Here is a 25918-nt window from a genome sequence, read left to right as displayed (position 1 = left end):
GAAGAGCGCCCAAGGCAGGGAGCTAGATGAATGGGCCATGTCTCAGGGGTAGCGATGCCCTATGTTTTTACTAGAAGGTCAGGGCCCTCATTCCTTGTTCATTCCCTTTCCTGCCCCTCAGGGACTGGCTCTGGGGTGCTGAGGCTGGGGCCAGGCAACACTGGGAACTGTCCATGCCAGAGTCAGGAACACGAGAAAGGAGACACACACTGTGCTGAATGCTGGAGGGAAAGTTTATTATCACTTCATTGTGCTGAGATTGCTGAGAAGAGCAGAGCGTGGGTGCCACAGGGAGAGAAGGGGGCAGAGCAGAGCGGGAGTGACACAGCGTAACTCAGCCATGCTTTGCAGAAGGGACTTCGTAGCTGGGGACACAGGATCTGGTCTCCCAGGGGAGCCGAAGGGACTCGATTCACTCAGAGCCCAGGTACTGGGAGCCCTCTGGTCCAGGCAAGCTGCCTCCCCTAGGGTTTGTGCTTACAAACAAAAGAGAATCTCCAATCACAGGGATAATCGTGCCATTTTTGAAAACCTAGAAAGAAAAACAGAAATGACCCCTGGGGTGGGGCAGGCTGGGCCGTTCCTGCTCATACAGTGACCCATCCCCCGCCCCGTTCCATGCCCCTCGGAGAAGATCCCAGCTCCTGTGCACAGCCCTGAGGAAGAGGAGGGTGGGATGGAGCCCTGAGCACCCCAGATTGGGGCAGCTCCATCCTGCAAAGAGAGGCCGAGGCTCAGTGTGAAAGGGGAGATGCCTGGTCCATGTGCTACTGCTCCTACCTCCCCCACCCCAGCCAGAGGGCAGAGGAGAGAGCGAGAGCCCTGCCCCGGGACTGGGGCACCCGCTCAAAACTGGGCTGCTCCCTCCTCCCTGCTGAGTGCGCTGCCCCACAGCCAGGCCCCCTGCATGCCCTGCCCACCTGGGTCTGGTTACACCCATGGGAACCTTTGTCCTAGGCAGGGCTCAGCTGCCGTGCAGAGGGGATGTGTCCAGGAGTCAGTGTCACCGGCCTGCTGTGCACGGAGCAGCACGTTCCTCCCTCAGACCCCCTTACCCCTCTGCTCTGGGGGTGTCTGTGCCCATGTCCGGGGGCTGCCCGGCAGTAGTATTCCTGCGTAGTCAGGCCAGAGAGCGCCCAGGGAAGGACAGTCCTGGGGCTGGGCTGTGTGGGCTCAGCCCCTCAGCAGCACCCCAGGCCCAGCAGGGAGCTCCGCGGGGGGTATAGGCCGTTCTCAGTGCCCTGTTCCCTTGGGTGCAAGTGTCTGCTGCTCTTTGACTCTATCCTCATCCACTGACTGATGGACACTGAGCTTGTAACTCAAGACTGTATCATGATGCACACATACCAGGGGCTCCATTAAGGTTACATGGGCAGCCTTAGTCTCGCACTTCCTTGACTTTGGGACATTCATGTTCCTTAAACATAATGTTTTGGGTGCAATTTCGGAATAGTTCATAAAAGTATCAAAGAATTAGTATTTTAGTAAAATATGAATCAATTACTACAGAGCCCAGTGCTCAATTGGCTGCTTGTTACCACAGCATGTGACTGTCTAACACACCCGGCTCATGGCAGGCCCAGGCCCGTCCCAGTGATCAATGGAACTGGTCTGAGATCCCCAGCCCTGCCCCTCGCTCCCCACACCCACTGGCACTGCAGGCCCCACACAGACACAGCCCTCAGTGATCGGGCCAGGCAGGGGATTCGTTGTGAATTTCACCCCTCTCCTGTTCACAGCCTGTCTGCAAAGTGACCCCTCGAATCCACCAACACTGTCTAGTCCAGGGGTTCTCAAACTTGGGGTTCTGACCCTCATGGAGTCACGAGGTGGTTACATGGGGGTTGCAAGCTGCCAGCTCTGTGGGGTGACAGCCCCGAGTCCCCATTACATTAAATGACCCCTCTCGTTGTGAATGTATAACGGGGGTCACGCTCAGAGGCTGGCTGTGCGACAGGGGGCACCAATACAAAAAGGTTTAAAACCTGGGCTGGTCGCTGTCGCCGTCTGGGCTATTTGGAACTTCTTCCCCTCCCCGCTGGCGCTGTGAGCACCCGGTCACGTACCCCACCGACAGGGTCTGCTGCCTGGCTGCAGCTTTTGCTGACGATCCCCTCGTGGAGCCAGTTTCCATGGGAACAGTCATTAGTGCTCAATCTGTGAACACTCTGAAACTGCACAGCACTTTCATGAGCAGCCGGCTTGTGTGTGAATGCTTGTGAGAGGGGCAAAATGCAGCTCTGGTTCCCACATCATTGTGTGGATCAGTGTTTGCACAGCAGGGGTGCAACAGCGACTCAGAGCCATCACCCGTTAACAGCTCAGCAGAGTCCCTATCTGGGGCCAGGGGTGTGCATGTGAGGGTACGTCTTCACTACCGGCCGTATCGGCGGGTAGCAATCGATTTCTTGCGGATCGATATATCGCGTCTCATCTAGACGCGATATATCAATCCCCAAACACGCTCCTGTCAACTCTGGAACTCCACCAATGCGAACGGCGGTAGCGGAGTCGACAGGGGGAGCCGCGGACATGGATCCCACGCCGTGAGGACGGTAGGTAACGCGATCTAAGATACTTTGACTTCAGCTACGCTATTCACGTAGCTGAAGTTGCGTATCTTAGATCGATCCTGCCCCCTAGTGTAGACCAGCCCTCAGTATGTCTCTGCTACCTGTCACTGGAGCAGACACATGAACTGACCCAGGGGAGCTAGTAAGCAGCAGTTCTTCTTCAAGTGATTGCTCATATCCATTCCAGTTAGGTGTGCGCGCCGCGCGTGCACATTCTTCGGAAGATTTTTACCCTAGCAACTCAGTGGGCCAGCAGGTCGCCCTCTAGAGTGGTGCCGCTATGGCGCCTGATATATACCCCTGCCGGCCCACCCGCTCCTCAGTTCCTTCTTACCGCCGTGTGGGTCGTTGGAACTGTGGAGCGCGGCATAGCTGTCCTCCACGTCCCTAGCTCTCGATTGTCTCGTTGTTCTACTAGTTGTATATAGTTATAGTTGTAGTTAGAGTTTATAATATTAGTTGATAGTTGTATTACTTGTTGTATATAGCTAGCGGGCTTGGGCTCTAGCCCTTCCCCGCGCCCGGCGCCGGGCTCATGCCCGGTTCGCCAGGGTTCAAACAGTGCTCGGCCTGCAAGAAGCCGATGCCAATGAGCGATCCCCACGACGCCTGCTTGAAGTGCCTTGGGGAATTGCATATCTCTGAAACGTGCCGCATCTGTAAGGCATTTAAGCCAAGAACAAAGAAGGAGAGGGATCAGCGCTTAAAGACTCTCCTAATGGAAGCAGTGCTTAACCCTCCGGCCTCGACGCGGAGTGCCGGCTCCGCACTGGCACCAGACCGCGCCGGCTCCGGGAAAACGCCTCGGCACCGGCCCTCCCTGGCACCGGGGCCCGACGCAAGGCCTTCGACGTCTGCCACTCCAGCCAAGCAGACTCGGACGGAGCGCCTGGCACCGACTGCTGCTGTGGCACCGATGACAGGGATTCCGTCGACTCTGGACCCAGGAGATCTGTCGAGTCCGGTCCCTCACAGCTCCCCCATAAGATCTGGGGTCGAGCTAATGGTCCCCTCGACGCCGGAGACATTTGCTTCGGCTCGGGACCTGATTGCGTTGACTGAGCCTACGCTGCCTCAACCCCCGGTGCCTCCGGTGCGGGTCCTACAATCAAAAGGCAAGCCTGTGGCCATACGAGCACCGTCTCTGATTTCACCAAGCCGGCACCGATCCCCATCACGGTCCCGGCACCATGGATGATCTCGCTCAGGGCGTCACTCGCAGTCCCGGCACCGCTCTCCGCGGCGGTACCGGTCGTACTCGCGGCACCGGTCCTCTTCAAGATGGTCCCTATACTCCCGGCACTGCTCTGGCTCGAGCCACCGCTACTGGCGCCGAGATTCGAGAAGCCGCTCCCATCGTCGGCGTTCTACATCCCGGTCGACCTCCCGGCACCGCGCTGGTGGCAGGTCCCAGTCTCGATCCCAGCACCGACATGACTCCCGGCACCGGTCCCCGGCACCGAGGAGGTCTCCGCCGTCTAGACCAAGGGACCCATATCAGTCCTGTTCGGCTCCACCCTGGCCGTCCCGACAGCTGTCTGTCTCCTCTCAAACAGACAGCACGTATGCTATGGACGCTGACAGACCTGCTGCTCTCTTCCATGATCCCCCCCCTCAGGAGCATGGACCGCAGCAATGGGGCTTCTGGACTCCCTGGGCATATCATCAAGCCCAAGGGCCTCAGCAGGTTCCCCTGCATTCAACATCATCGGAACACAGGGCTCCGGAGGCCACATTGTCTCGTCCCCCCACTTCCCCTGCAGAGGAGGGGTTGTCTCACCATCGGGATCCTGATCTCCCTCCAGAGCCGGAGACACTGCTCCAGATGGAGCCTCATGCAGATCCACTCCTGCCGGGTGTCTCCTCATCATCCTCCCCGGATGAGGCAGTGGCTGGAACAACATCCACCAGCCCTCCTCCGCTCGACCTCAGGGCGCATCTGGACCTCCTCAGGCGCGTGGCGCAGAACATGAACTAACAGGCTGAGGAGATCTCTGAAACTGAGGATCCGGTGGCGAGCATATTATCTGCAGATGCACCCAAGCGGGTCGCCCTTGCCTTTATCCAGACCATTCAGGCCAATGCCACTACCATCTGGCAGTCACCGGCGTCCGTTCCCCCCACGGCACACGGCGTGGAATGCAAACACATGGTGCCCTCAAAAGGGTATGAGTACCTCTATGTTCACCCGCCGCCATGCTCCCTCGTCGTGCAATCTGTGAACGAGAGGGAGCGTCACGGACAACAGGCCCCGGCACCAAAGTCTAAGGAAGCAAGGTGCATGGACCTGCTTGGCCAAAAGGTCTATTCTGCGGGCGCCCTCCAGCTTCGGGTGTCCAATCAACAAGCTTTCCTTAGCTGCTACACTTACAACACCTGGGTGGCAGCGGACAAATTCAAGGAGTTGCTTCCGCAAGATGCGTGTCAGGAATTTGCGGCGATCCTTGACGAGGGCAAGAAAGTAGCAAGAATTTCCCTGCAAGCATCTTTGGACGCAGCAGATTCGGCCTCCAGGACTCTAGCTTCTGGCGTTACCATGTGCCGAATTTCCTGGCTACAGGTCTCTGGCCTTTCTCCGGAACTCCGGTACACCATACAGGATTTCCCGTTTGAAGGCCAGGGCCTGTTCTCGGACAAGACGGACCCCAGGCTACAAAGCCTTAAAGACAATAGGGTCATTATGTGCACCCTGGGGATGCACACACCAGTCACCCAGCGCAGACCCTTCCGGCCTCAACAACAACGCTGGCCCTACCCTCAGCCCCGCCAGAGGCAGGACTTCGCCAGACGTCCAAGTAGGAACAGCCGGCATAGACAATCGGGCAACCAAGGAGGGCAAAACCAGAGCTCCTCCAAGGCCCCCTCTGGACCAAAACCTTCATTTTGAAGGTGCGCCCGAGGGCGCTGCACCAGTTTCCCTCCCGGATCCATCCCCTCCCTTTTCCAACCGTCCTTCGTTTTTTCTCTCGGCGTGGTCCCGTCTAACATCCGACCGATGGATCTTACGCACATTGCAAGTTGGCTACCATCTGTAGTTTGTTTCACACCCTCCCTCCCGCCCCCCTGGTCCCTCTTCAGGGACCCCTCTCACGAGCAACTCCTCCTTCAGGAGGTGCGAACGCTCCTCGACAAAGGAGCCGTGGAGGAGGTTCCAGAAGCCGAGCGGGGCAAAGGGTTTTATTCCCGTTACTTTCTCATCCCCAAAGCCAAGGGAGGCCTCAGGCCTATCCTCTACCTGCGGGAACTCAACAGATACGTGGTGAAGTTGAAGTTCCATATGATATCCTTGGGGACCATTATCCCATCCTTGGATCCTGGAGACTGGTACGTCGCCCTCAACATGCAAGACGCATACTTTCATATATCCATCTTCCCGCCACACAACGGTTCCTTCGGTTCTTGGTCAACCGCTGCCACTATCAATTCGCGGTCCTCCTGTTCGGCCTCTCCACGGCCCCGAGGGTGTTCACCAAATGTATGGCTGTAGTCGTCACCCACCTTCGTCGCAGTCGTATACATGTATTTCCGTACCTCGATGACTGGCTGATACGGGGATCATCAGAGGCTCAAGTCCTCAGCCACGTCTGCATGGTCAGCAGTCTTTTCGCGAGTTTGGGTCTAATCCTCAATATAGAAAAGTCAACACTAATCCCCACTCAGCGGATAGAGTTTATAGGAGCCCTTCTAGACTCTACTCTGGCCAGAGCCGTTCTTCCTCTATCAAGGTTCCAGAACTTGACAGCCATTATATGACGACTGCAGGCAGCACCCTTGACCTCCATACGCACGTGCCTGACTCTATTGGGCCACATGGCGGCCTGCATGTTTGTCACGGGATATGCACGTCTTCGCATGAGGCCCCTCCAGTCCTGGCTCATCAGTCAGTACCGTCCGGCCAGGCACCTTCTGGACGCGATTGTCACCGTTCCTCAGGACATATTAGGTTCCCTGCAGTGGTGGCTGGACCAGTCCGTGGTGTGCGCGAGGATACCGTTCCATCTGCCCCAGCCATCGGTGTCCCTGACAACGGATGCCTCAGATCTAGGTTAGGGGACCCTGAGGACCCAAGGCCGGTGGTCACCCCATGAACTAGCCCTCCATATCAACGTACGGGAATTGAGGGCAGTCCGCCTTGCTTGCCAGACATTCCATCATCAACTTCAGGGTCGCTGTGTCTCGGTATTCACCGAGTATTCCCCCGGGGAGGAAGGATGCGATGAGGTGAATAGAGTGGGCTATACAAAAGTCCCAGAATCTCACGGCCTCCTGACACAGGGCAGAAGACCTCGTGCCGCCCTGCTTGTTGATATAATACAATGACCATGTATTATATCAACAAGCAGCACAACAACAACCCCCCGGGGTTCGGAACACGCTGGCGGATCATCTGAGCAGATCCTTCCTTTCCCACGAGTGGTCCCTTCATCCGGACGTCGCCCTTTCGCTCTTCCAGAGGTGGGGATGTCCCCGGATGGACCTCTTCACGTCCCGAGGAAACAGGAAGTGCCAGATGTTTTGCTCCTTTCAAGGCTGGGAACCCTGTTCGGTGGCAGACGCCTTCCTTATTCCGTGGACGACGCATCTGTTCTACGCATTCCCCCCGTTCCTGCTCGTCCACAAGGTCCTTCTGAAGGTGAGCAGGGACAGGGCCTGCTTGATCTGGATAGCTCCAGCATGGCCCAGGCAGCACTGGTATTCCATGTTGCTGGACCTGTCTCTGGCCGACCCTGTCCCCCTGCCTCTTCACCTGGACCTGATCACCCAGCACCACGGCAGGCTATGTCACCCAGACCTGCAATCACTGCACCTCACGGCGTGGCTCCTGAGTGGCTGACCAGATCTGAACTCCGCTGCTCTACCCCATTGCGGCAGGTGCTCCTGGGCAGTAGGAAGCCTTCCACTAGAGCTACATATTCGGCCAAATGGAAGCGCTTCATCTGCTGGTGGGTGGAACGGGGTATCCTTCTCACCGAGATCTCCATTGCCAGTATCCTAGGCTACATCTGGTCTCTCAAGCAACAGGGCCTGGCGATATCATCTCTCTGGGTTCACCTGGCGGCCATCTCCACTTTTCACTGGGGGGGGATGGCCGCTCGGTTTTCTCTCACCCTATGGTGACGAGATTCCTTAAAGGCTTGGAGCGTCTCTACCCCCAGGTTCGACGCCCTACCCCTACCTGGGACCTGAACCTAGTTCTGACCCAGCTCATGTCCCCTCCATTTGAGCCATTAGCGACTTGCTCCCTGCTCTGTCTCTCCTGGAAGACTGCCTTCCTGGTGGCCATCACCTCAGCCAGATGGGTGTCGGAGCTCCGGGCTCTCACGGTAGATCCCTCGTATACTGTGTTCCACTGGGACAAGGTGCAGCTGAGACCGCACCCAGCCTTTCTCCACAAGGTGGTCTAGGCCTTTCACGTCAACCAAGAGATTTTTCTCCCTGTCTTTTTCCCGAAACCTCATTCATGATGCAGGGAGCAACAGCTTCACTTAATGGACATCCGCCGGGCGCTCGCCTTTTATATAGAGAGAACCAAACCGTTCCGCAAATCCCCCCAACTCTTTGTGGCGGTAGCGGAACGCGTCAAAGGGTTACCTGTTTCCTCTCAAAGAATCTCCTTGTGGGTAACGTCCTGTATCCGAGCCTGCTATGACTTGGCTCGTACTCCTCCTGGTCACGTGACTGCGCACTCTACCAGGGCTCAAGCCTCATCGCTGGCTTTCCTCACCCACGTCCCCATCCAGGAAATCTGTCGGGCAGCGACCTGGTCATCGGTCCACACCTTTGCTTCTCACTGTGCCCTGGTCCAGCAGTCCAGAGATGACGCGCCTTCGGCTCTGCAGTGCTCCATGCCGCGACTTCTCACTCCGACCCCACCGCCTAGGTATGGCTTGGGATTCACCTACCTGGAATGGATGTGAGCAATCACTCGAAGAAGAAAAGACGGTTACTCACCTTTGTAACTGTTGTTCTTCGAGATGTGTTGCTCACATCCATTCCGCACCCGCCCTCCTTCCCCACTGTCGGAGTAGCCGGCAAGAAGGAACTGAGGAGCGGGTGGGCCGGCAGGGGTATATATCGAGCACCATGACGGCGCCACTCAAGGGGGCTACCTGCCGGCCCACCGGAGTTGCTAGGGTAAAAATCTTCCGATGAACGTGCACGCGCGGCGCACACACCTACCTGGAATGGATATGAGCAACACATCTGGAAGAACACCAGTTACAAAGGTGAGTAACCGTCTTTTTTACCAGGTGAGACAAGGGGTTCTCTCCTGGCTGCCTTCCCAGCATGGGGCAGGGAAGAGAGAGGAGCAAGGATCTGTGCTTCAGAGTGCGCAGGATCAGAACCTGTGTGGTCAGGGCGCTGCCGGGGTTCCCCTTGTAGGTGCATGTGGGTCTGATCCACCGACTCACCTGGATGTTCTAACACCACACAGTGCTCGTTTTTTCTCGGACTATCAGGTTGCCCATTACCCCAAGCTGTGAAACTGAGCATGGAATTATCTGACCATCTCCAGCTTTGATTCTGCAGAGACAAAGGAGAGCAGAGTCCCTGTAAAACCCAAGGTTACACAGCTAGAGACGTGCCCCAGAGCCGAGGGGCCATGGGCAGGGCATGGGCAGAGGCTGCCCAGTGACACTGGAGACACTGATCATCGCTATGAAATGTCAGTGCTGACAACCAGGGCTACATTTACTGGCAGCTGAAGTTACAACAGGGCTTTCCCAACTCTCAGAAGCATGAAAATAGTGAGTGAAGGGAGAGACTTCAGCACCCCCTGCCCCTGCCATCCCCACATCGCCGAGGGGAGTGCACCCCAACCTGCCTGTGGGTTCTACGTCCATCTCCAGCACAGCCCAACCGGCAACACCTGCAGCGTCATCCCATGTGCTGTCCCGCAGCCTCACGTTGCTGCCCCTGGTCTCGCTCGTGTGCACAGACCCATGCAATGATGCTCCCAAAGCCCAGCCACAGGAGAGTTACTCTGCTCCCCGCTGCAGAGATCACGGCGGTCGGTCTGGGGGACAGGGGTGCTGGATGAAGCTGGGGGTCGCACTGTCAGGGATCAGGGGCTGCAGCAGAATTAGTCACCTGGGGACGCACCCAACGCAGACAGCCGGCTGCAGGCCACCGCCTGACTGCACCCCCTGCCTAGGCAGGAAGGGCAGCTGGCCGGCTTTTAGCCCAGCAGCTCTCGGGTTGCTCCGTGTGTTCATGCCACGGCCGCCATCCTCCCTGTGCCTGCTGCTCCTCCCCGTGCTCCTGTCCTGCTCCAGCCCTGCTCCTCCTCCTGCTCCTGCTTGTTTCCCAGCCCTGCTCCTGCCCAGTCCTGGCCGCCTCAGCTTGCTCCTGGTCCCAGATTCCTTACCCTGACCCTGGGCTGCGGCTCTGACTCTTGATGTGCCCCCTGGATCCCCTCCTGTCCCACTCTAACTTGACCCCTCCAGGAGTGAAAGTCTGTGACATGGCCAAGGAGGTTTTTGTCTCTGGCTTTTTATCACGGTGAGAAGTGAGGGGGCCAAGAGCAGTAGGGCGTGTTTAGCAAGTGACGACAGCCTGTCAGCTGGAGGGAGCCTCATGCAGCAGTCAGCGCCGTCCTTGTGCAAGTCGCACGTCACATACACAACCACGCACAGTATCCCTGCTGGCGTTCTGCCCCTGACTCCACGGGGAGAAGCAGCTGCTGAGCAGGGCCCCAGGGAGAGACACTAATGAGCCAACCTGTTTTCTGGACTAGAGACTGGACTGGAGACACCACCCCCCCGCCCCACCACTGGCCTGCAGAGCCCTGACTGGCAACTGGACTGGCCCAGAGGCCAAACAAGAGCCGTGGTGGCTCCCTTTCAGCTGTAAGTGATGAAGCCTCTGTAGCCAGGGGGGATCTGCAACCTCCCCGTTCCCGCCAGCCCCAGTCATTGCCCTTTCCTGAGCCTGTGTCGGGTGGGTATCGGGACCCACCGGGGCTCCCCCTACAGGCCTGGAGCTGACGCGCCGCTGGCCAGGTGACCCCCCATCACTGGGCCCACCCTGAGGACGAATACACAGAGCGACAGCATTCCCAGGGCTCTGCTGCCCTCGCATTGGTCGCTCTGCCCGTGGGGCTGCCCCTTTCCCCGAGCCCTCGTCTAGACGTCTTGTCTGTGTGAGCTGGAGCTGATTCTCGTGCCGGGCATGTATGGCCGGGGTGGTGGGTCCCTGGGCGTTAGTGTCACGAACGTGAATATTAGTAACAGCAGTTTATACTCTGCACCGGGCGCTGGGGATCGATCCTGTGACTGAAAACCCAGTCAGTTACAGCCCCTTTTCACCCCGTTCCAATGGAAACCCTGATTTGGTGCCACCTCCGCCCCAAACAACAACCTCACTGAGCAGAGACCCAGAGCCCAGGGGCTGGGGAGGGGCTGCCAGAGGCAGAGTGGGCACCAGGCACTCACATGCTTAGGGTCTGAGAGTCCGATCCAGACGAGACTGCACTTTTTGTGGTACCGCTTGATGTAATGGGCCAGCATTTTATTTTCTCCACGACTATGAATGGAGGCGAGATGGGCCCTGTGCCTTTGGTGCTGGCAATGAGCCTGGGAGAAGAAATAACAAAGCTAGTTACTCCCCATCCCCCCTGGCAGGGAGCAGCAGGAGTGAGTCCAGCTCTGTTCTGGGGCCCTGCCTCCCCCAGGCAGCAAGGGCTGTGACGGGACAGGACCCCGTGTTAGCACCTCTCCCCTCCCCCAGGACCAATGGGGGGGGGAACAGGTAGAGCCGCCTGCCTCCCTCCATCCCCCTTCACCTTACAGCCCCCACCCCACTCCGCACAGCCACAGCCACCCTGTGCTCTGCTGGTGTCACCCAATCCCTCCCGCTCCAGCTCCTGGGCTCTGCTCTGAGCACTGGTCTGCCCTGGGCCATGGCTCTGCCAGACACACCCGCTGTCATGCTGGGAGGAGAGTACAGGTGGGGCGGATGAAGGGCACTGTGCTGACCCAGGCACTCAGACTCTGCAAGGCGCTCGGCTTGTGCCCGTGAGCAATTAGCACCACATGACCTCAGTGCAGCCCTGGCCAAGGGGATTTCCTGGCAGATCTCACAGTGTCCTGGAGCCCGGGCTGCAGCTCAAGCCCGGAAGCCTAACAGCAATGAAACTGCCCCACAGCCCGAGCCCTGTGAGCCTGAGTCAGCTGGCACAGGGAAGCCATGGATTTTTCTGTACTGTGTAGACAGCCCCATGTGGATCTGTTCTCTCGGCCCAGGGCTATTCAGGCTCTTTCTCAGGGACGTAGAGACAAAACAAAATCAGTGCAGGTGAAGGCTGCCGGTGAGAGTAAGATTGCTGGAGCGGTAAATAGTGACAAACGCATCAGGTCTACGCAGAGATCAGGATCGCACAGTGAGCTGGGCTGATGTGATCCATGTGCGCTTTAATAAGGGGCAGCTCTAGGCACCAGCAAAGTAAGCACCTGCTTGGGGCAGCCCATTTGCAGGGGCGGCAGGGATCCAGCATGGGAGCTGAAAACTAGCAGGGGGCCCTGGGAGCTGTAGTTCCTTGGTTAGCTCCCTGCCTGTAGAGCCAGCCCTGGAGCAAGGAAAGAACTACATTTCCCAGCATGCCCTTGGCCACCATCAACTGGAAAGGAAGGAGGGGGACCTCATGCGGCAGCGTGCTGTGAGTGGAGAGTGGTGGGGAGACCATATTGTAACATTCAAAAACCAGGACACTCAATGGGGAGGGAAGCCCCCCCCTGCCACCATCCACTCCCTCCGACTGCCCCCCACAGAAACCCCAACCCATCCAACCCCCCCGGCTCCCTGTCCCCTGATCACCCCTTGCCCCTAACTGCCCCCCAGGACCCCACCCCCTATCTAAGCACCGCTGGTCCTTGTCCCCTGATTGCCCCCTCCCAGGACCCCTGCCCCTAACTGCCCCCCAGGACCCCACCCCATATCTAAGCCTCCCTTCTCCTTGTCCCCTGATTGCCCTCTCCTGGGACCCCCCACAACTCCCCCCCTAGGACCCCACCCCCTGCCTATCCCCTGACAAACCCCTGGGACTCCCATGCCTATCCAATCGCTGCCTGTCCCCAACTGCACCCCCAACCCCTGACCCATCTAACCCCCTCTTCTCCCTGCTCCTGACTGCTCCCCCAAACCTCTGCCCCATCCAAACCCCCCTGCTCCCTGTCCCTTGACTGCCCCCCCAACCCCCTATCCCTTCTCCAACCCCCCAGTCCCCTTACCATGCCACTCAGACCAGCGTGTCTGGCTCCACGCAATGTCAGACACGCTGCTGCATACACGCTGTGGTGCTCCCCCGTGGAGCCCACAGCCCCCCCCCCAAACACACCCAGCACCTGCCTTCCAGATTTGAACACCTCAAAATTCAGGAGTGCTCAAGCTCAGATTGGGCAGCTGTTACTTCATTTCTCCCAAATCAAATACACTGATCCACTGTAACTTGCTGTAGGAAAAGTAGGATAAAATTGAGCAAGAAATGCTTCCCAGTGGTTATCAGGACTGGAATTGCTATTTTCAACAGCCATTGCCGTTCGTTTAAAAGGAAGACAGTGATACTCCATTGGCATATTCCCCAGAGAAAGAAAGAGTGGAACAAAAGAATAATAAAGGCACCTCAACTTTTCCTCATTTATGGAGGACAGTCTTATAATACGCATCCAGAGATCCTCCAATCACACAAGCTGAAAATTGTTCCACTTCACTGCAGCTCTGTAACCATATGGGAACCCATCCTGGCTGTGTTCTGTGCACATCCAAAATTCCTGCTGAATGACCTGCCCTGGGAGCGAGTTACCAGTGACCCAGGGCTGCGGTGGAAGGAGGGTGCAGGTGGGGGGAGGAGAGCCCAGGGCTGGGGTAGCAGGAGGTGTGTTGGGGGGGAGAGCCCAGGGCTGGGGCAGCAAGGGGTTGCAGCGAGGAGCCCAGGCTGGGAGGGGGGGCAGCCAAACATTTTTTTGCTTGGGGCGGCAAAAAACCTAGAGCCGGCCCTGACTTTAATACAACTAAACGCAGGGTTGCACGGCCAGGAACTAAGGCAACTGGCCACATTGACAGCCGGGGAATGTAGCCTGGGAGCTGGGACTGAAAAGCATTGAGGGGTCATGGCCACAACCAGCTCAATGTGAGCTCTGAGTGCCGTGCTGCACAAGAGGGCAGGTGTGAGCCTTGAACGTGCAGGCACACGCACAGGCGGTGGGTGAAACTTCCCCTCGGGGAGGCTTGCTCCTGTCCCGCCCCTTCTGCCTATAGCTCTGCCCAGACTCCACCCCTGCTCCGCCCCCAGCCCCACCTGCTGCTGACTCCACGCTCACCTCTTCACCCCCCAAAAGTTCCCCCCTCTCCTTTAACTTCCTCACCCTCCCTGCCACACTCCCTGCCATCACAAGATACCCTCCAGCCTGCCATGCCGCTGGCTCACCTCTCCCCTCCTCACCCTGCTGCTGGCCCCACTGCCGCGAGATCCTCCCATTGTCACCTTAAAGCACTAATAACATTTCCCTGTGGGAACTGAACAGCTATAGACCCATCGCCAGATGGATTCTCACTGTGTGGCAGAGTTTGGTGCATACTGTATAGATAGACTTGGTTTTTCAGGCTACTTGCACCAACCTGAAGCCTAATCTCTCCTTTTTCAAAAGGGTTTGTCCCTGACAGCCTGCGTTAAGGCTGTACTTTAATCACCTTTCTTCCACAGAATTCCCAGCCAGGTTCACTTACTTAAACTGGGTTGGAATAAAACAACTAGATCAAGAAATAAACTCACTGGCTATGTCTGCTCCTCCTTGAGCGAGGTTAGTGAAAAATACTTCTTCTGGGTAGAGAATAACTCGCATGGCATGGTACCAAGTATCAGGGGGTAGCTGTGTTAGTCTGAATCCACAAAAACAATGAGGAGTCTGGTGGCACCTTAAAGACTAACAGATTTATCTGGGCATCACTTTTCCTGGGTAAAAAACCCACCTATTCAGATGCATGGAGAATTACTGACAGGTCACATAGCATGGGAATTACTGACCGGTCGTTTGGAAACAGTTTTTAACCCAAATAACACACTTTCCTATAATATAAAAGCCAGATGAATGTGACCAAAGGCTTCCTGGGCCTTGAAAAATGCCTGTTTAATGGTTTCATTAACGCTTTAATGGCCCATTAACACTTGCAATGATCTGCTACTAGGTCTCTGGAAGGCTATTTCACTTGTGTTACTCAGAGCATAAGAACATAAGAATGACCTTACTGGGTCAGACCAAAGGTCCATCTAGCCCACTATCCTGTCTGCTGACGGTGGCCAATGCCAGATGCCCCAGAGGGAAGGGAATGAACAGAACAGGGAATCATCAAGTGATCCATACCCTGTCGCCCATTTCCAGCTTCTGACAGAGGCTAGGGACACCATCCCTGCCCATCCTGGTTAATAGCCGTTGATGGGCCTATAGTCAGGGATCCCCTCCATTCCCCTCTTCACTCACCCCACTGCTGCTGGCTCGCCGCTCACATCCTCAAACGCCCCAGAGAGCCCAAGGGGAGGGAGGTGAGGACAAGGGACAGGGCCAGCTGCGGGGAGCTCTGAAAGGGGGTGGAATGGAGGAGAGGAGAAGAAAGGAGGAAGACTCACCAGGCAGCAGCAGCTGGTGGTAGGAGCCTCGTGGAAGGGTCAGAGCAGGGAGGGGAAGAGGCAAGGGGGGAGCCACCACAGCGCAGGGTGATCGCGTTGGAGCAGGGATGAGGTGTTAAAGGTATAGAGCACTAGTAAGACCAGCACTGGGCACCGTGTTCCGGTCTGGGATCCTCTCCTCAGGCAGGACGTTAACAAATTGGAGAGCTCAGAAAAGAGCTCCAAGAACGACATGAGGTCTGGAAAACCTGCCTCACAGAGGGAGACTTGCAGGAAAGCCAGAAGATTTCTGACTGTCCCTCTTTCCAGGCTCAGCTTCCCATAGAGACATGGCCAGGGTTTAGCATAATAGATGCCCTGGGGAGGCGCTGTCCCTGGGCCAGCTGCCAGCCCAGCTGGGCACTCCTGCTACCGGCCTTTCCCCTCCGCCAGCTCCATAGGATAGGAAGCCTTCCCTGGCTCCTAACTGAGGTCCCCACAGACGGCCTTACCCTGTCCCCATGCCGCAGACACAGCCCTGCTAGGTATGGGTCTGTGACCTGCCTCTGTTCTATGCCAACCCGGAGCAACTGGCTCCCAGTCCTGCTGGAAAGGTATAACAAGTGGGGTTCCGCAGGGGTCTGTTTTGGGACTGGCTCTGTTCAATATCTTCATCAACGATTTAGATGTTGGCATAGAAAGTACGCTTATTAAGTTTGCGGACGATACCAAACTGGGAGGGATTGCAACTGCTTTGGAGGACAGGGTCAAAATTCAAAATGATCTGGACAAATTGGAGAAATGGTCTGAGGTAAACAGGATGAAGTTCAATAAAGATAAATGCAAAGTGCTCCACTTAGGAAGGAACAATCAGTTTCACACATACAGAATGGGAAGAGACTGTCTAGGAAGGAGTATGGCAGAAAGAGATCTAGGGGTCATAGTAGACCACAAGCTTAATATGAGTCAACAGTGTGATACTGTTGCAAAAAAAGCAAACGTGATTCTGGGATGCATTAACAGGTGTGTTGTAGACAAGACACGAGAAGTCATTCTTCCGCTTTACTCTGTGCTGGTTAGGCCTCAACTGGAGTATTGTGTCCAGTTCTGGGCACCGCATTTCAAGAAAGATGTGGAGACATTGGAGAGGGTCCAGAGAAGAGCAACGAGAATGATGAAAGGTCTTGAGAACATGACCTATGAAGGAAGGCTGAAACAATTGGGCTTGTTTAGTCTAGAAAAGAGAAGACTGAGAGGGGACATGATAGCAGTTTTCAGGTATCTAAAAGGGTGTCATCAGGAGGAGGGAGAAAACTTGTTCACCTTAGCCTCCAATGATAGAACAAGAAGCAATGGGCTTAAACTGCAGCAAGGGAGATTTAGGTTGGACATTAGGAAAAAGTTCCTAACTGTCAGGGTAGTTAAACACTGGAATAGATTGCCAAGGGAGGTTGTGGAATCTCCATCTCTGGAGATATTTAAGAGTAGGTTAGATAAATGTCTATTAGGGATGGTCTAGACAGTATTTGGTCCTGCCATGAGGGCAGGGGACTGGACTCTCGAGGTCCCTTCCAGCTCTAGAGTCTGTGAGTCTATGAACTGCTCCCACAATAGCTACAGGCCAAAGCACTAAAGAGCATTGCATGGGCACTGCAGAGTGGAGACAGCAGAAACCCCAGTTCCCCCAGCCCCCAGAGCACAAGCATGGGGAATTACCAGCCCCATGGTCACAGCCACGTGCACCCAGTGCCCCACACAGCATTCCACAGCATTAAAGCAGTAGGGATGTACCACCACCCAGCTGACCTGGATGGTGATAGTGACTGGGAGATTAGAGGAGCTAGAAAAATTAAAAAAAAAAACAATGGGGAATTTCATCTATCCCTTATCACTATCCCCTACACACTAGGTACTATCCACTGGGTAAAAACAAGGAGGAGTCCTTGTGGCAATTTAGAGACTAACAAATTTATTTGGTCATAAGCTTTCATCGGCTAAAACCCACTACATAAGATGCATGGAGTGGAAAATACAATAGGCAGGTGTATGTATTACAGCACATGAAAAGATGGGAGTTGCCTTACCAAACTGGGGATCAGTGCTAACAAGGCCAATTCAAACACTGTGAATGTGGCCCATTCCCAACAGTTGACCAGAATGTGTGAGTATCAACAGAGGGAAAATTACTTTTTGTAGTGATCCAGCCTGTCATAAACAGATAGTTAAGAGTTAATAGAACAAAAGTACTTCATGTCTCTTTTGCCTTTAAAGGGTTAACAAGTTCAGTGAGCCTGGCTGTCACCTGACCAGAGGACCAATCAGGGGACAGGAGACTTTCAAATCTTGAGGGAGGGAAGTTTTTGTGTGTGCTGTTAGTGTTTGGTTGTTGTTCACTCTGGGTTCTGAGAGTGACCAGACGTGCAACCAGGTTTCTCTCCAATCTCTCCGATACAGGCTCTTATATGTCCAGAATAGTGAGTACTAGGTAGATAAGGCGAGTTAGGCTTATGTTTGTTTTCTTTATTTGCAAATGTGTATTTGGCTGGAAGGAGTTCAAATTTGTATTTGGCTGGAAGGATTTTAATTTGTACTTGTATACTTAGGCTGGGAGGGTGTTCCCAGTGTCTTTAGCTGAAAGACCCTGTAACATATTCCATCTTCAATTTACAAAGATAATTTTTACTGTTTTTCTTTCTTTAATTAAAAGCTTTTCCTGTTTAAGAACCTGATTGTTTTTTTTTTTTATTCTGGTGAGACCCCAGAGGACTGGGTCTGGATCCACCAGGGAACTGATGGGGAGAAAGAAGGGAAGGGGGAGAGAAAGGTTAATTTCTCTCTGTGTTAGGTATCAGAGGGGTAGCCGTGTTAGTCTGGATCTGTAAAAGCAGCAAAGAATCCTGTGGCACCTTATAGACTAACAGACGTTTTGGAGCATGAGCTTTCGTGGGTGAATTCCCACTTCGTCAGATGTCAGAGAGAAGGAGGAGGGAAGGTGAATTTTCCTCTCTGTTTTAAGATTCAAGGAGTTTGAATCACACAGTGATCTTCCAGGGTAACCCAGGGAGGGGAAGCCTGGGAGAGGTAACGGTGAGGGAAAGGGTTTACTTTCCTTGTGTTAAGATCCAGAGGGACTGGGTCTTGGGGGTCCCCGGGCAAGGTTTTGGGGGGACCAGAGTGTACCAGGCACTGGAATTCCTGGTTGGTGGCAGCGCTACAAGTTCTAAGCTGGTAATTGAGCTTAGAGGAATTCATGCTGGTACCCCATCTTTTGGATGCTAAGGTTCAGAGTGGGGGTTTATACCATGACACAGCCACTCTCAGTCTTTATTCAGGCCTAATTTGATGGTGTCAGCCAGGCCCTAAAATAGAACCTCATTTGCGCCAATCCCTCAGACAGAGACAAAAATCTACAGGATCTCTATCAAGTGGTCTAAAAACGACAATACCAACCTGGAGAAGTGAAGAAACAGATTGACAGAGCCAGAAGAGTACCCAGAAGTCACCTACTACAGGACAGGTCCAAGGAAGAAAGTAATACACCCCCACTAGCCGTCACCTTCAGCCCCCCAACTAAAACCTCTCCAGCGCATCATCAAGGATCTACAACCTATCCTGAAGGATGATCCCTCACTAACAGACCTTGGGAGACAGGCCAGTCCTTGACTACAGACAGCCCTCCAAGCTGAAGCAAATACTCACCAGCAACTACACACCACAAAACAAAAACACCAACCCAGGAACCAAACCCTACAACAAACCCCAGTGCCAACTCTGTCCATATACCTATTCAAGGGATGCCTTCATAGGACCTAATCACATCAGCCAGACCATCCAGGGCTCATCCACCTGCACATCTACCAATGTGATATATGCCATCGTGTGCCAGCAATGCCCCTCTGCCATGTACATTGGCCAAACCAGACAGTCTCTATGCTAAAGAATAAATGGACACAAATCAGAAATCAAGTATTGTAACATTCAAAAACCAGTAGGAGAGCATGTCAATCTCCCTGGACACTCAATAACAGACTTAAAAGTGGCCATTCTTCAACAAAAAAGGTTGAAAACCAGACTTCACTGAGAAACTGCTGAATTAGAATTAATTTGCAAACGACACCATCAAATTAGGTTGTCAACATATTTTTTGTCAAGGGGATTATGCCTCACTAACCTATGAGAGTTCTTTGAGGGGGTCAACAGCCATGTGAAACAGAGTGATCCAGTGGGTCTAGTGTAGTTAGATATTCAGAAAGTCTTTGACAAGGTCCTTCACCAAAAGCTCTTAAGCAAAGTAAGCTGTCATGGGACAAGAGGCAAGGTTCTCTAATGGATCAGTAACTGGTTAAAAGAAACAAAGGGTAGGAATAAATGGTTAGTTTTCAGAATGGAGAGAGGTAAAAAGTCGTGTCCCTCAGGGGTCTGTACTGGGATCAGTGCTATTCAACATATTCAATAATGATCCGGAAAAAGGAGTTAACAGAGAGGTGGAAAATTGTGCAGATGATACAAAACTATGTAAGATAGTTAAGTCCAAAGCAGGCTGTGAAAAAGTTACAAAGGGATCTCACAAACTGGGTGACTGGACAACAAAATCGCAGATGAAAGTCAATGCGGATAAATGCAAAGTAATGCGCATTGGAAAACATAATCCCAACTATACATATAAAATGATGGATTCTAAATTACTGTTACCACTCAAGAAAGAGATTTTGTAGTCCTTGTGGATAGTTCTCTGAAAACATCCACTTCCTGTGCAACGACAGTCAAAAAAGCAAACAGAATGCTGGGAATCACTAAGAAAGGGATAGATAATAAGACAGAAAATACCAAACTGCCTCTATAGAAATCCATGGTGTGCCCACACCTTGAATACTGCGTGCAGATCTGGTCACCTCTTCTCAAAAAAGATATATTGGAATTGGAAAAGGTACAGAGAAGGGCAACAAAAATGATTAGGGGTATGGAACAGCTTCTGTATGAGAAGAGATTAGTAAACCTGGGATCTTTCAGCTTGGAAAAGAGATGACTGAGTGAGATATGAGAGAGATCTATAAAATCATGACTGTTGCGGAGAAAGTAAATAAGAGAACGTTATTTACTCCTCATTACAGAAGAACTAAGGGTCACAAAATGAAATGAAATGAATAGGCAGCGGGTTTAAAACAAACGAAAGGAAGTATTTCTTCACACAATGCAGTCAAGTTGTGCAACTCTTTGCTAGAGGATGTTGTGAAGGCCAAGGCTATAACAGGGTTCAAAAAAGAGCTAGTTAAGTTCATGGAAGATAGGTCCATCAATGACTATTAGCCAGGATGGGGAGGGATGTTGTCCCTAGCCTCTGTCTGCCAGAAGCTGGGAATGGCAAAGGGGCTGGATCACTTGATTATTGACCTTTTCTGTTCATTCCCTCTGAAGCACCCAGCATTGGCAGGCAGGATATTGGGCTAGATGGCCCATTGGTCTCACTCAGTATGGTTGATCTTATGCACACAGGGCCCCATCACCACCCTCATGTCCTGTGCAGCGACTCCCTGGTCACATGCCAGCCAACAATAGGGATTGAACTGGAGACCTTCAGCACAGCTCTGCCATCGGAGCTAAGGGAGCTGCTCTGGTAACACCGAGTAAGGAGCAGACGCTTCCTGAGCCGGCTGCTAGAGGGAGACATGACCCCACCTGGGCCCAGACCGTCCCTGGTAGACACAGCTCATGACAAGCATGTTAGGTCAGAGGAGATAGTGCCCCACTGGAGGCTACGTTTACGTTGTGTTCTGCTCTCCAGCCAGGCCAGGGCAGGTTGTTCCCTCACAGCCTGTTCCCAGGGCTCTGTCTGGGGCAGTGGGAAATGTGCCAACCCTGGGCTCCCACCTAGGGTTGCAGGCATCTGGTTTTTGACCAGAAGAACTGTTTGCAAAGGGACCCTGGTGGCTCCAGTTGGCACTGCCTACCAGGCCATTAAAAGTCCAGTCAGCAGCGCAGTGGGGGCCCAGGGCTAAGGCAGGCTCCCTACCTGCCCTGACTCCACATGGCTCCCGGAAGCAGCCACCAGGTCCCTGCAGCCCCTAGGCACATGGGCAGCCAGGGAAGCTCCCCGTGCTGCCCCTTCCCCTAGTGCCGGTTCCACAGCTCCCATTGGCTGGGAACCGCAACCAATGGGAGCTTTGGGGCAGCACGCTGAGTCTCCCTGGCCACCAATATGAGTAGGACCCGCAGGGACCTGGCAGCCACTGTTTGGGAGCTGCAGTAAGCACTGCCAAGACCCCATATCCCAAACCCTCTACCACACCCCAATCCCCTGCCCCAGCCCGGAGTCTCCTGCCCAATCTCCCTCCTGGAGCCCACAACCTGCACACACCCCAACCCCGTGCCCAGCCCTGAGTCCCCTCCTGCACCCCAAAACTCTTATCCCCAGCCCCACCACAGAGCCCAAACCCCCAAATGGAGTCCACATGCCCTCCTGCATGCCAAACTCCTCAGTTCCAGCCTGGATCCCCCTCCTCCACCCCAAACCCTTCATCCTCAGCCCCGCCCTAGAGCCCATACCCCCCAGCCCAGAGCCCATACCCCGCTGTACTCCAACCCACTTCCCCAGCTCAGGGGCTCTCCCACACCCAAAATCCCTCATCCCTGTGCCCACCCCAGAGCCTGCACTCACCACCCTCCCACACCCCAACCCCTTGCCCCAGCCTGGTGAAAGTGAGTGAGGGTGCGGGAGAGTGACAGAGGATGGGGGGGATGGAGCAAGTGGGGGCAGGGCCTCAGAGAAGGGGCGAGGCAGTGCGCTTAGAAATATGGCAACCCTACCCCCACCCCTCCCACCAGAGCAGATTCCCCAGCTCAGCCCAGTTCACTGACTCTGATATTCACCCTAAACAGCCCCATCCGCCCAGCCTCCATATCCAGCCCTGCACCCCTGAGTCCCACTGCCCCCAGCCTCTCACCTCAGCCTCCATCCAGTTCTTCTTTTTGTGGAAGTATCGATAGCAGGTGTCATGGAAGGAGAGCCAGCCTCTGGGACACGACATAGCCTGTGCCTCTGCTGAGAGAGAGGGGGCTGGGGGCAATGATGGGGACAGGACACTGTGGTTAGAGGCTGTTTCAGAGGCAGAGCCGTGGCTTTCCCATTAGCACAAATAACATTGGGACCCAGTCTGGGGCTGTCATGGTATAATCCCCCACTCTGAACCTTAGCATCCAAAACCTTGCCTGGGGATCCCCAAGACCCAGACCCTCTGGATCTTAACACAAGGAAAGTAAACCCTTTCCCTCATCGTTACCTCTCCCAGGTTTCCCCTCCCTGGGTTACCCTGGAAGATCACTGTGTGATTCAAACTCCTTGAATCACAAAACAGAGAGGACAATTCACCTTCCCCCCGCTCTTCTCTCTCCCTCTCCCAGACTCTCCCTGAGAGAGACAGTAATCCTGACACAGAGAGAAATTAGCCTCTCTCTCCCCCTTCCCTCCTTTCTCCCCACCAATTCCCTGGTGGATCCAGACCCAGTCCCCGGGGTCTCACCAGAATAAAAAACAATCAGGTTCTTAAACAAGAAAAGCTTTTAATTAAAGAAAGAAAAACAATAAAAATTATCTTTGTAAATTGAAGATGGAATATGTTACAGGGTCTTTCAGCTATAGACACTGGGAATACCCTCCCAGCCTAAGTATACAAGTACAAATTAAAATCCTTCCAGCCAAATACACATTTGCAAATAAAGAAAACAACCATAAGCCTAACTCGCTTTATCTACCTCGTACTCACTATTCTGAACTTATAAGAGCCTGTATCGGAGAGATTGGAGAGAAACCTGGTTGCACGTCTGGTCCCTCTGAGCCCCCAGAGTGAACAACAACCAAACACTAACAGCACACACACAAACTTCCCTCCTCAAGATTTGAAAGTCTCCTGTCCCCGATTGATCCTCTGGTCAGGTGACAGCCAGGCTCACTGTCCTTGTAAACCCTTTCCAGGCAAAGAGATATGAAGCACTTCTATTCTATTAACTCTTCCTTATCTGTTTATGCTAGGGGCTGTGTCTGGCTGGCAGGACCCTCCAGGCCCTGGCGCTGCAGGAAGAAACTGGGTTTGCCCAGACCCTAGACTGGCAGAACGAGGCCCCTGGAATCCAGCCCTGAGCAGGGATCCCAGCAGGGCAGGGCCTCTGGGTTCGCATGGGATGTTGGCTCCTTTCCCATGGCTCCCTGGGGGAGACAAAGGAGCCAGTGACTGTGGGGTTGCTGATAGACCCTCCCTGCCCCAGGGAACTGGGAAATATGGAGCTGCCAGCCACAGTGTTCCCCATTGTGGTGCAACCCTCGGGCAGAGGGAATTCCTGCCACTCTGAGCTTCTCCCCCCTCCCCTTGGGCCATGCAGGACAGTGGGGCCAGGGAAGCCGGAAGGGGGGCAAGAAGAGAACAACCAAGGCCACTGGGTGAAGCTGGGGGAGCAATGAGGGTTGGCACAGACTGGGACTAGAGAGGAAATCGGGAGCAGGGGTCCAGTTCTGGATGGAAGAATCTGGGGGGTTGGAGGAGGAGGGAAGGGAGAGAGGTGCCCAGGGAGATGGTTCATAGAGGGGGGATAGCAGGGATCTATGGGGCTGGGGCAGAGGGGAGGGGAACACTGGGCAGGCCCTGCCCTTCTCAGTCCTGGGGACACAGAGGGACGGGGTTGAGCCGTGTCCCAGCAGGGAGAGGGAACGGGACAGTCTGAGGAGAAAGACACAGTGTGCAGGGAATGGGGCAGCTCAGCCAGGACCAGAGGCCAGATGGGGGAGAAGCTGGGGCTGGAGTGGAGCCATGAGCAGCCCCTGGAGAGGGACCCTGTGGGGACACGGCCGGCCAGTGGGAGGGGACCACGGGAGGGTAGGATGGGAGCCTGGAGCTGACGGGGGCTGAGCGCCCATTGCCCGGGGACTGGCCCCACCCAATCCTCATGGGAAGAGCCGACCCTGAGGGGCCTTTCACCCACCTTCCCTCACCCGCTCCCTGGGGAGGGGCTGCAGGGCCTGGGCTCCCCCCGGGCAGTGACCCCCAGCAGCTGGAGATGGGCAGTGGCTCTGGGAGCAATGAGGGAAATGAATTCACTTCCCAGTTCCCACCATGGGAACCAGCACCTGGGGACTCCAGCTCCGAGGGCCGAGTGGGACTCACCTGCCAGGGAGGGATTAAAGATCAGGCAGCCGAGGAGGCAGAGGCTGAAGTAGGTGACTGGCTCCATCTTCTCACTTCCCCTGGGGAGAAAACACACCAGGGAGATGGGACCATGAGAGCCTGAGACGCTCCCTGGAGCAGCCCCCCTTCTCACATGGGGCATTTCCCAGGGGGAGGTGCCTAGATCCTGGGACTGTTTGCTAAAGCACCTGGCTGGGCTGGAAGGACCCTGAGAGGGATCCCGTCCCCCAGCCAAGAGGCACCGAGCTCAGAGCCCATCTGCCTGGGTCCAAACGGCCCTTCCTCTTTCACCCCTCACTGAGCTGGGCCCCAGGGACAGAACTGGACACCCACCACGGAGCCAGGTCCCAGCTCCTCAGTGGCTGGGCTCTGCAAGCAGCATCTCCAGGGACTCCCCAAACCAGGGCTGCAGGTAGGGAGAAGAGGGGTCAGCAGGGAGGCCGTGGTCACTCAGATGGGATCTGGGTCCCAGGCCACAGGGTCCCATTTGCAGAGCAAAGCAGTTCTCAGATGCCTTCTCCCACTGCCCCTCTCTCCCCAGTGCTGGGGCTGGCAGGTCCCCTCGGTAACCACCTACATGGAAGTTGGAGGGAGGGCGCAGGTGGCAGTAGGGCTGCCCGGGGGGGGGGGAAGTGGGGCAATTTGTCCCAGGCCCCGGGCCCCACAGGGGCCACCATGAGAATATAGTATTGCAACTTTTTTTTATGGAAGGGGCCCCCGAAATTGCTTTGCCCCAGGCCCCCTGAATCCTCTGGGCAGCCCTGGGTAGCAGTGGGGGAGAGTTTGGAAGAAGCCTCAGTGCCACCAGGATGGAGGCCAGTCTGTGTGCACGTGGCTGGAATGCCAGCTGCAGGTGCAGCACCTCTGCAATCGTTCTCTGACTAGAGAGCTGGGTTAGTGGTAGAGACTTGGAGCCTCTCGTGTTATCACCCAGCACCTGGTACATGAAACACCAACTGACCTCGCCCCGGGGCCTTTTCCCCACAAACAGGTGTTTGAATCACACTCATATTTCCAGCTCCGGGATCATGTGTCTGGAAAGCCAACACCATGTGGTTGGGGTGGCGGGGAGGGGCGGGGTTATAGTTACTGCACCCCATGGTGGGGGCTGGGACCCCCATTGCACCATGACTGGAAGAAGGAGTCAAATGGGAGAGCCGCCCTGCACAGCGATGCTCCAGCAGGGACTGGACACAGGACTGGAGGCTGGACCCAGCTCCTGGAGGGGCAGAGCGCTGGGCACAGCTCCGCAGGGTGTTAGGGTGCCACGTGCAGGGCTGTGCTGGGTGGGAGGAAAGGGTGAGGCAGAGACGGCCCCAGGGTCAGGGCTCAGGGAACACACACGGGACACGCTTGGCCACCCACCCCCGTAAAAGATCAGCTGCCGCCAGCCCCCCAGCGCAGGAGGAGGAAGAAGCTGGAGGAAGCCAGGGTCTCACCTGAGTGACTCGCTGGGCAGCTGCTCTGGTGCAAGGCCAGTCCAAGTGCAGCCTGCATGGGACACTGGCCGGGCCCGCGGCATTTATAGACCAGTGTGGGGAGGGGACCGGGTGTCAGTACTGAACATGCAG

The 25918-nt window shown here is 55.1% G+C and overlaps 1 protein-coding gene across 1 annotated transcript; it reads right to left on the bottom strand.

Annotated features, from left to right (window-relative positions):
- Window positions 1-229: 229 nt before the first annotated feature.
- On the bottom strand, window positions 230-25918 carry LOC115638403 (C-type lectin BpLec-like). The gene is made up of 6 exons (XM_030540006.1): window positions 25787-25918; window positions 24327-24406; window positions 22116-22228; window positions 11009-11149; window positions 8987-9098; window positions 230-532 (listed from the first exon to the last, which is right to left on the bottom strand). The coding sequence occupies exons 1-6, from the start codon at window positions 25867-25869 to the stop codon at window positions 465-467; spliced, it is 597 nt and encodes a 198-aa protein (XP_030395866.1). The 5' UTR covers window positions 25870-25918; the 3' UTR covers window positions 230-464.

The sequence above is a fragment of the Gopherus evgoodei genome, chromosome 1, assembly GCF_007399415.2.
Source record: "Gopherus evgoodei ecotype Sinaloan lineage chromosome 1, rGopEvg1_v1.p, whole genome shotgun sequence".
NCBI classification, from domain to species: domain Eukaryota; kingdom Metazoa; phylum Chordata; order Testudines; family Testudinidae; genus Gopherus; species Gopherus evgoodei.
This window is presented reverse-complemented; position numbering and strand designations above follow the sequence as displayed.